The sequence below is a fragment of the Nannobrachium achirus genome (assembly GCF_963921795.1).
Source record: "Nannobrachium achirus genome assembly, contig: SCAFFOLD_467, whole genome shotgun sequence".
NCBI classification, from domain to species: domain Eukaryota; kingdom Metazoa; phylum Chordata; class Actinopteri; order Myctophiformes; family Myctophidae; genus Nannobrachium; species Nannobrachium achirus.
Genome location: NW_027664859.1, coordinates 8,814 through 20,433, shown reverse-complemented (window position 1 = coordinate 20,433; position 11,620 = coordinate 8,814). Strand labels below are relative to the sequence as shown.

The 11,620-nt window shown below is 40.8% G+C and overlaps 1 protein-coding gene across 1 annotated transcript; it reads right to left on the bottom strand.

The window, feature by feature from the left end:
* Positions 1 to 10,257: 10,257 nt before the first annotated feature.
* LOC308280767 (uncharacterized protein) lies at positions 10,258 to 11,136 on the bottom strand (the record flags this gene model as incomplete). The annotated part of the gene is made up of 1 exon (XM_080755086.1): positions 10,258 to 11,136. One exon carries the CDS (start codon positions 11,134 to 11,136, stop codon positions 10,258 to 10,260), a length of 879 nt encoding a protein of 292 aa, XP_080611212.1.
* Positions 11,137 to 11,620: the final 484 nt, after the last annotated feature.

Sequence of the window (11,620 nt, the reverse complement as noted above, 5' to 3'; positions counted from 1 at the left end):
GGCTACTCTGCACTGAAAATCTCCAATTCATTTCCTCCTGTCTCATCTTCCCTCCATTCTACTCCTCCTATCCAGGACATTGCTCACTGTGTTACAGAGGATGATCTGCATTTAGCTTTTTCCCCCTTCAGAGGATTGCCTATATTGGTGTCAGTGTTGCCATATCCTGCTTATTATAAGCGACTTTTGGGCTTGTTTTTCTGTAAAGTCAAACCTCCCCTTTTTACCATACAGCAACACTGTTAACTAACTTCCACTGGGTCACCAGCACCCACCTGAAAACCAGGTATACTCAATGAACAGGTGGGCGTGGCCACAGAGAAACACAATTTTAACACTTTCTGTACACTTTTTTGAAGAAAGGGAAAGGGGGACCACTTAGGCCACTGTCACAGCAAGACAAAATGGCAAGCGTACCGTAGCCTACTTGTTAAACAGGTTTTAGTTTTGTAGCTGTGTGTGTGCACTGTGCACACGTGCATTCATTGTGTGTAGAGAGAGAGAGAGAGAGAGAGAGACAGAGACAGGGAGAGAGAGAGAGAGAGATATCAAGTTCAATGGGTTTATTGGCAGATACAGTAGAGCAACATTATATGCAGTGAAAACTTAACACCTCATGCTTCATAATAACAGCGTCCATAACAATGATCCTCTGATCATTTTCAGAGCTTCCGTTGCTTCTGTATGACGGAAGAATTAGAAAATTGTGAGAGGCAACAGTCAACAATGAGACTTAATGCATTGCTATCTAGTAGGGGTGTAACGATACATTTTAACGATACGATACGCATCACGATACATGGTTGACGATACGATACATGGAGAATATTGGTTCATTCATGGCGATACAATACGATTCAATGATTTAAAATCGATATACTAACTATTTAGCAAAGAAATTAAATCTGTGTAAAACATGTAAAAAAATCTATTATTATGGAAGTAAACTCTGTGATTATCTAGCAAATACATGGACATTATATTTCAAAACATATGGACAAACCCACCTTGACATGAACACAGACATTACACACATTTATCGATAGACCAAGAGTAGCTATATGGAATGGAAAGGTAGGTCTAATTAGACCCCTCTTTATCATTTTCCTTCATAAAATTGCTAAATACAAGGCACAAATACTTAGTTTCCATACAATCAATTATTTGCATCGCAAAATGATTTGATATTGATTACCGCATTACCGATACGATACAAAGCCAAAACGGTACGATATTTTGCTTTTGCAAACGAAATAGTAGATCATTGCAAATTAAAATCGATTTTTCAATTCAGTTACTATATCGTTACACCCCTACTATCTAGCTATCAAACACCACGGTCTCAGTTTGCAGCCCCCCTCCCTTTGGAACTCACTCCCACCCATCTCACGTCAAAGCCAACCTTTCCCTGTTCAAATCCTCCCTCAAGTCAAAACCCATCTTTTCGAGTATGTTCCAGTCGATTGGGACTTTTAAAACTTTATTAAAAACTTACCTTTTTTCCTTAGCGTTTAATGGCACCTAAATGCTTACATTCAGCATATCGATATTTTTTCTATTAGCTGCCTGCCGTTGTTTCCCTTGCTTTGCTGTTTGTTGCTTTGAATTGTTTATTTCTGCTTGCATTGTTCTTGTTTTTACCTCTACAGTACTTTGGTTCAGCTCGACTGTTTGTAAACGTGCTATATAAATAAAGTTTGATTTGATTTGATTTGATTTTCAGACTCGCTTTCCCCGCCTAATTTCAAATCTCCCTCTCTGCCCTTTAGTTTGATGTTTTGTTTTTTGTTGTAAAGCGACTTTGAGTACCAAGTAAGGCACTATATACATTGGATATATATATTTTATTAATATTGTTATCATCATCATCATCAACTTAGGTGGAGTGAGAAAGGTCATATAGCAATTGCCCCTTAGACCATCTCTGACCCTGTGTAATGCAGTCCATCGACATTATTTCCCCACTAACGTATTTAAAGAGCGCATTAGGCAAGGCAGTTTTTGGATGAGGCAATTCAATTTGTTTTTACACAGAACATCAAGCAAAGGAAGAAGACAAAATAAGTACAAATGAACTGTGCAGAAGAAAAAAGAAATGTAACTTGATCAAAGGTCGCGGCAAACGGAAAGGTCTTTAGTTGTGTTTTAAAAGAGTGGCAGCAGACCTGCAGTTTTCTGCGAGTATGTATGTTCCAGATATGCTTCAAATAGCCGATCTACATGTTGATGTATATTGGCTAGTTAAACTATTTGAAAATGTTCAATCTAGTAAAAAAGGCAAAGAAGTTTGGGGATAAGGGTAAGGCATGGATGAGAATTGGGCCCTTGGCTCTAATGCCTGACGACCTTTGCTGCGCGTCACCTACGACTCACTCTCCTCTTGTTTCCTGTAACTGTACTATCCAAATAAAGGCAAAACCACCGAGCACATGGAACAGTGAGAGCCATTAGTCTACCCTTCCGTTCTTCTTTGTCTTTGTGCAACGTAGAGTTAACAGGTCATTTAGGGGCTGTGAAGGTAACAAACAGAACTACTTTAGGCCCCGACTATGCACCGTTTATCTAACAAAATTGTCATTTTGTGCCATTTTGACATATAATGTATTGTAATTCATTGGAAACCTTCAAGATGGCACATGCCTATGTTCATTGAATCCTTCAAGGGAAAATGTAATAACAAAAATCGATTTTACCACTTAAAAACCCTACATTACATGCTGTACACTGGCTATTTGAAAATAGCAGATCTACCATACCATAGATCTGCCATTTACACTAGTTTGAGCCCCCGGGCGAACGTCTAATTTGTCTTTTGGGCCCTGAGCAAAAAAGTTTTGCTTTAGACCGTGCGTCAGCTTGCGTCATAAGTTAATATAAACAGGGCCCTCTATGTATTGTTGGCTGATTACTAGGCCTGGCTGGCATGTGTTGTTCTTGTTCATTCCAAAGGTGTTTGACAGGGTTAGGTCAGCAGGACAGGCCAGTCTACTTCTTCCTCTCACTCATCATCTCTAGGGATGGGACCATATGAAAATGTCATGTCACGATTATTGTGACCAAAAAATATCGCAATTTGCGATATTATCGCGATAACATTGCGACAAAACATCCCCAACATCCATTATCCTGGGGTGGAACATTTGCCAAAAATCACACCCGTGTGAACTGAGCGGTGGTTGTGTGTGTGTGTGTGTGCGTGCGTGTGTGTGTGTGCGTGTGTGTGTGTGTGAGAGAGAGAGAATATTGCAGTTGATGCTCAGACTAGACTCAAGAGCAACCTCTCTGGTCTATTTTTTTGGCAAAGAGATTTGCTAGAGAGTTAAAACATTTTTTTTTTTAGCAAGTACGTTATTTCCAGGTGCATGTTACAGATTATAGAGGGTTTAAATGGTAACGGATATGCAGCTCGGCAAATAAAAGGTGAATTGATCCCAGTGCATGACGAGAGGATAATTTCATGGTAAATACGATGATTGTGAGGGTTTGTTATCGCGATAAACGATAATAACGATTATTGTCCCATCCCTAATTAGGAGATGGAAGGTGGGGGGGGGGGGGGGGGGGGGGGTCACAGGGGGATTGTCGTTCTGAAACAGGAAGCAGTCTTCCGTAAACTACAAAATTAGAAGCACACAATTGTCTAGGATGTCATTATCGCTGTAGCATTTATGTGGGACAGAGGACAGTCACACTAATTGCAAACACTAATTAGGGTGTCCGTTGACTTTTGGTCTTAATTGTGATAGGGGTTCCCAGATCTTTCTGCCCGAGAACCAAAAGCTACATTTAGCTATTATTATTATTATTGATTTATTTTTTACAATATCTGTAATTATTTGTATTTATATATATTTTTTCTGACTGACAAAGGGGGATATTTACTCGGAACCCATATAAATGGATCTGTGACCCAAAAATGCCAAATTATTCAGGTTGGAGGAGGCATTGTTAGCTTGTAGATCTACAATTATTTGCGCTAAAGTTTTCCTCAGAATAGGGATGTGGTAAATGTAAAATAAATAAATAATAATAATAATAAAATAATAAAGAATATCACAGATTGGGCTGCCCCCCACCTGTAGTACTCTGAGTCTGAGGAACCCCTATTGAAGAAACCCTGTATCAGCCTATTCTAACTCTTCAGACTAAATCAGTGGTTCTCAAAGTGGGGTCTGGGTCCTTGAGGGATTTCCAAGGGTTCCCCAGCTAAATGATATTTAGTTAGGAACCAAATGGACCCTATGGGTCTGTAACTTACAGACTACAGAGAGAGTACACATGGAACCAAATGGACCCTAACAAGAACATTTGGTTCCATTTGTACACAGTTAAATTTACATTGATTTTACAACCTAAATTCAGGTCCCAGAGATGCCATTAAATGGGGGACATTAAAATGGTTGAGAATCACTGCCATAGCCGTAGAAATCTTCTCTTATGAGGGTCCCTAGCTTTTTTTTTTTTCACATAGGGGGTCCGTGGGATAATAAGTGTCAATTTGTGACATGAATATTTTTGAGAAAAACTGGACTAAATGATTTGGGTTTTGTATTTGTCATGATGGCTGACAGTCTGCACCAGTTGCGTATGCTGGTAAGCATTCCCAATAATACTCCCTCTGCCAAGAGACAATCCCTTCAGCTCAGAGAAAGATGCATTGTCACGAGTCCATTACTAACGTGTGTGACTGCTGCCAAAGACCTGGAAAACACTACAGAATACAGAAATAACACTTTTAATAGAAGCTCGATGCGACAGGTTTTGAGCTTGTAGATAGATTGTAGATAGACTATTTCCACTATTAATTTCCAATTCCATTGTACATTTAAGTTATTTATTTGTCATATCTGCCTCCAACTTTTGTTTACGCAGCCTAAAAGCCAGGGGGGGGGGGGGCGAGCAGGGGTTAATCAGCCCCTGAGGGCGTGGATGTGCATGCTTTATTGTTTTGTTTCTGTGAACAACAACACAACATGCTGTACCGTACGTACATTGATGCCATGATTACACTCTTTTCACAGGTTGTGAGTGTCTGAACAGCACATTAAGTGTTTGTGGATGTTTGTGCCTTTGCGTGTATGTGGGCCTGTGTGTGTGTGTGTGTGTGTGTGTGTGTGTGTGTGTGTGTGTGTGTGTGTGTGTGTGTGTGTGTGTGTGTGTGTGTGTGTGTGTGTGTGTGTGTGTGTGTGTGTGTGTGTGTGTGTGTGTGTGTGTGTGTGTGTGTGTGTGTGGGCGGGGGTCTGATGCGTTTGTGTGTGTGTGTGTGTGTGTGTGTGGGCGGGGGTCTGATGCGTTTGTTATTGTTCCTTCAGTAAGTCCTGCTGCCCTGTGTGTGTGTCTCTTAGGACCAGTATGACGTCATTGACAAGCTGCTGTGTGTGTGTGTGTGTGTGTGTGTGTGTGTGTGTGTGTGTGTGTGTGTGTGTGTGTGTGTGTGTGTGTGTGTGTGTGTGTGTGTGTGTGTGTGTGTGTGTGTGTGTGTGTGTGTGTGTGTGTGTGTGTGTGTGTGTGTGTGTGTGTGTGTGTGTGTGTGTGTGTGTGTGTGTGTTGTATATGGACATTTGTTTTACATCCAAACTAATGAAATATCAGCCTTTGGTGGAACGTATTATGGCTTTGGGATATAACTGTCAACTTATTATCCTTGTGTTTGGGAGTCTGGGACACGTTCACAAACTTGTGCTCCGCGGCCTGCAATTGGGAGGTTTGCAAAAGACAAACGCAAAAAAGTACTGTTCTGTCTCAGCTATAATGGGCAGTCTGTCTATCTGGAGAAGGCGATGTTTCGTTAATCCCTGAGTGTAAAGGTAAAAAAAAAAAAAAAGAAACATCTGTAAAATTTCTGTATAGTATGTCATCATTGTGATATCTTGAATTCCGCTGTGTGTTAATAAGCATCTGCAGACCATATAATGTAACCTTCTTCTAACTAGTATTTGGATCTATCTGTATTGCGCTTCTTGTGCAGATCCAAATAAAATAATGTGTGTGTGTGTGTGTGTGTGTGTGTGTGTGTGTGTGTGTGTGTGTGTGTGTGTGTGTGTGTGTGTGTGTGTGTGTGTGTGTGTGTGTGTGTGTGTGTGTGTGTGTGTGTGTGTGTGTGTGTGTGTGTGTGTGTGTGTGTGTGTGTGTGTGTGTGTGTGTGTGTGTGTGTGTGTGTGTCTCTCTCTCTTAGGACCAGTATGACGTCATTGACAAGCACACCCAGTCGGGGCTGGACCTGCTGGAGCGCTACATCAAGTTTGTGAAGGAACGCACCGAGATAGAACAGAACTACGCCAAGCAGCTGAGGTTTGTTGTGTGAACCATTAGGGCTGTCACCATTATGACATTTTACATGACGATTAACTGTCACTCAAATAATTGCAATTAACGATTTAATTGTGTTTTTGACGTTGACAATTACATTTCTGTTTGGCTTTTAGGCTTTGAAGTTGCACCATGGCAGATATGACACATAATCTAAATATACAAAGAAGTTACTGACATAATTGACAACTTACTACATAAAAAATAACATTGATAGTGGAAATAGCCGATTGTGAGCTTGTAGATCGTCTATTTCCACTGTTTCTGAAAATGTATGAACATTTTTCAACATTCACGATTATGACGATTATGACAAAATAATTGTTATTAGACAATGTAATTGTGACCGCCCTATGAACCATGCTCTCTTCTACACGTCTCTAAAAGCAGTGGTTCTCAAATGTGTTCGTGTCAACGAGGACCCTCAGATTGATATGTGTTTGGCCACGGACCCCTCATCTGAAAATGTTTTTGTGCTAGGAACCCCCTGAGAAGCAAGGATTTGCACAAATTTAAAGATGTTTAAAAAATATAGAGCGTATTTTCCAAAATGTGATTAAAGGGGTTAAGGCCCTTTTCCACTGGCAGCGATAACGATGCCGATAACGATTTAAAAAAGTGGGTTTTCAATTGAAGTGGATCGGCAGCATCCACTCAACACCGATACAGACAACGATAGCCAACAACTACATCGTTAGGATCAACAACGATGTGGTTAAGATCACAGTGATATGGAACTGGGTCTCTGACAAACAGCTCGAGGTGCGCTCTGCGCGAGCGGCTGTTAATTGGCGCCTCTTCACATTGATCAATGTGAAGGCATAATTATCGCTGTGATATTTTATGGCTATCGTCATCGTTATCGCTGCCGGTGGAAAAGGGCCTTTAAACTGATTGTGACACTATATTAACTAATTTATCTTGTATACCTGCAATTTTTGAATATCCAAAGTATAAAAATGTAAGTGGTTAAAATGATTGTGACGCTGACCAGAGGCCGATTCTAAAAACGCCCTCTAAAACCTACGTATAACCTAAGGTTTCTGAAAATCTTCAAATTCTTACTCAAAAAAATATAAAATTAATGATGTTGCTAAATGTATAGCAAATACTAATGAGTACACCGAGGTGGCATCCAGTTTGAAAGGTAAAACAACTTGTACACGCCCCACCATCAGACCCCACTTTAAGAACCACTGGTGTCTATATCAATAAGGACAATAGCTATTGCGTGTGTGTCGTGTGTTGGAAGCTATTTTGCAAACAACCAGAACACTTTATCGCAGAGCATTGCTACTCTCAGGAGAAATATTGTTTGTTAAATTAAAGCTGCTTGTGCTTCAAAGTACTTAGGAAGAAATGGTCTTTCTTTGATGTTATGGCCTGAAATTCTCTTTATTTATCGACTCTGTCAGGTGGAAACATAATTTGTCCCAAACTTTTAATGTCTGCTACTTTTAATGCTCTTGTGTGACGCTGTAGTATATTCAAATAATATTTGAAGAGAAGAGATTAATTAAAACTTGAAGATGAGAGATTTCTGCCCGACAACAATGATATATATTTTCAAGTGAATTTGAACTACCAAGCAAGCAAATTCAAAATGTTAGAGTTACACAACTTGTGTAAACGTCGTTACTTACTTGTACAGTATATGCCATATAGTATATTAGGCCCTTATTACACGGAGGCGCTGCCGATCTCATTTTGGATTCGTTTTCAAAATGAGATCGCCTTTACACCTCGCATTGGCTCATATTGTCTGCATTTACACGGAACGCACCATGTAATGCAAAATGCTGTAGTTCATATGCCCGGCCTACAGGTGGCACTGGAAAACCAGTAAAAAGAAGAGAATGCGCATGCGCTCAAACCAGTGACTTCCTTCACTTCCTGCCTCTCTCTTCCGTCTCCTCTGATAGCTTTTCATTCACAACGTAAACACCAGAAGAATGGCAGCATCCGCGAGCGCTGGTAAAAAGGCTACATTTGTGTGGACTGACGAGGAGTCAGAGCTACTCCTTCATGTTACACTAGATTATAAAACGAAGAAACTGCAGGAGAATGTCGACTGGGCAGTATTCAGGAAACTTTAGCCCTGATGAAGCGGTTAATTGACCAACCTCGCACTGTACACCCGCACGGTAACAGCAGTGGATATGGACAGTCCCAGTTCATGCCTGGCCAGTACCCTGGCCAGTACCCTGGCCAGTACCCTGACCAGTACCCCGACCAGTACGCTACACCCCACAGGCGCTCATTATTCTTTGCCGGCGACCCACATCCCTCCAGATCCCATACACCCTCACCAACATTCATGAGCCCCCATCCACCAGCACCAGCCCAAATCACCCCACAGCGGCGAACCCCCTCCCCATTCGAAGCAATTGAAGATGCTTGAAGCACAGCTTCACCTCACAGCGTTCCCCATTGCTTTTGCACAAGATTGTAGTATAATACACACATTAGCACATTATACCCTTTTTTCCCCTTTTTCTCATGCACAATAACCATGCACAATAACCAATGTCCTTACGCCTGTTGCTATGCTCAGACACTTTATTGTATATTTTACTGTTTTTATTTGATTATTTTTCTTTCTTACGTGCATCTGTCAAAGACAGTTCAGGTGGCAGTGCGTTTATTTTGCACACGTGTTATTTGTGGTGCCTTATTTTTTACATCTAGACCTCAGGACTTTTTGGAGTGTGTAGTATATTGTAACATTTTTATATTGTAACATTTTTTGTATATTTTAACTGACTACATATATTTTAAACTGACTACCTCTTGCTTTTGTTATATTGTTGACGTGCACTGCACTCTGGACATTTTTTTTGTAAGTGATTGATAAATAAAGTTTGATTTGATCAATAACAACTTGTAGATCTGCCCTTTTTCAAGTAATTGTATTTCAACAAATAACAGATGTATATTATTTTGCAAATTTTACTCAAGTTAATCAATGCAGATTTGTATCAATAATTTTACCATTGAGAGTAGTTATAATTGGGGATCTTTGAAATTAAAATGGTTGGGTAATCACTCCTGGAGCCTTAAAAATATATTCTCTTATGGGGGGTCCCTGGCTTATCTTCTCTAATGGGGCTGCATGAGTTTGCGAACCACTGACTTACATGATTTCGATGAACACAATAACTGATCAATAAGAGAACGTTTAGCTGCACTGGTTTGAAGAGCAGCTTATTCCAGCATCAATGCATGCATCAGATGATCTATGGACTATTTTCTTACGATAAACATTAACTAAAGCCTATAACATGATATAATAATAGACCCTTACAAGACTGTAACTGACAGAGTACAAATGGAACCAAATGGACCCGTTTGGGTTCATTCATTTAGTATATTGATGCCAATGCTTGATATGTTTTATTCTTAACATTTCAACAGTGTCAAATTATTTATATTGTGGTTTTGCTACCTATATATAAAACAAAAACAAAAAAAAAAAAAATATATATATATATATATATATATATATAAAATATATTATATATATATATATATATATACTTTTCCCAACACTGCAATCTAGCCATCTGAGTACATTCTATGCACTTTATACACAAATAAAAAAACAAGGTTCAAAGTTCAAGGTGGTACTTTATTTTCACGTTTTGTACAGATACATAAATGGGTTCACTTTTAAGAATGACTTTTTGGCAGCTTTTCCAAAAGTATCAAATCCCTGGACCATTATACTACAGTATCAAAGTATAAAAAATTGAAGATCTACAAGCTTGACATGCAGCGTGAAGTGACACATTTTGAGCAATGAGCATGTAGACATATCAAATCAAAATAAAAAATATTCAGACATTTTCCACACAAAAAAGACGTGAAGGACATAAAGGCTCAGAGCATCTTCAAAGGTACTCGTGCAACAGCGTGGTATATTACAAAAGAAGTTCAGCTTTTCAGTCCTTAAGGGTCAAGGTACTCAGCGAGAACCCTCCTCACTCTCTTGCCCTCGGCCTCATTGGTATCAGTAGTATAACGATTGCACTCTGTGGCAGGCTGTCTGTTCCGTTCTGCTTCCAAGGCTGCCAACGAGACCTCCTCCGTAGCCTCCTTGTTGGCCACACAAAAATTGTGGAGGACAAAGCAGGAGTAAATGACATAGGGCAGGTCATCCATGTTTATGTCCATAGCCCTTCGTAGCGCGCCAAATTTTGCCTTGAGCTGACCAAAAGCGCACTCAATGACCATACGTCCCCGACACAATGATAGTCCAAAGTACTGCTCCCGAGGTGAGCTACCACCTAGTGCATAGTCCTTCATCAGGTAAGGCAGCAGTGGGTAGGCAGGATCACCCAGAAGATAGACTGGTATAGGCAACTCGTGCTCCACAAGCCGTTTTTTCATAGCAGGAATCCTGCCACTCTTCAAGTCTTTGTTTATCTGGGAATTGGCAAAAACACGTGCATCATGCACACTCCCTGGCCACTTTACCACAACATCAATGAATCTGTACTTGTAATCACAGGTGGCTTGTACATTAAGGGAATATCTGCTTTTCCTGTTGATGTAATCCGTCGAGTTGGCTCGAGGCGCCTGCACGTCTATGTGGGTGCCGTCGACAGCTCCCAAACATTGCGGCATGCCATGCGCACGTTCGAAACCAGCAACCAGATCCTCCACCTCGCGCTCAGTACATGGTTTTTTGATGTACTTTGGTCCTAGGTGTGTGGCGATAGCTCTGCAGGTCTCCCGTATAATGACCGATGCAGTCGGTCGGGACACGCCGAAGGAGTTAGCCGTCTTTAGTATCCTTCCCTCATCGTTCAGGTAATACAAAGTCATTGCAACCCTCTTCAGTGGATCAATCGGTGCCCGCATATTTGTAGTTTCCTTTTCGATATGCGGTCGTAGTTCTTCGCACAAGGCGACGAGAGAGGCCCTGGACATGCGGAAATTCACCCTCCATTCACGTTCTCCAACAACACCATTGACAAAATTGTCCCAGAAATCGCTGGTCCTGCCTGGAACCACCCAACACTCCCTTCTCGTTGCTTTTCTCGTTCTTCTCCGGGGTGGGTTTGTCATGTCTAGAAATTTTAGAAATCGTTGGTGACGCAAGTGTCCTTTTCGTCGGTGTTCTTCTTCTTGGAGCAGTCGGTGTCGCTCTTGGAGCAATAATTGTTGGCTTAAAAGTTGTAGCAAAAACTGTAGCTGCTGGCACAAGAACGCTAACACTCCGACCTCCATTGCTACTGTAGTGTTGCTACTGTAGTGTTGTTGTTGTTGTTGTGGTGTGTGTGAGCAACTAGTGGGCTGGACCCTTCAT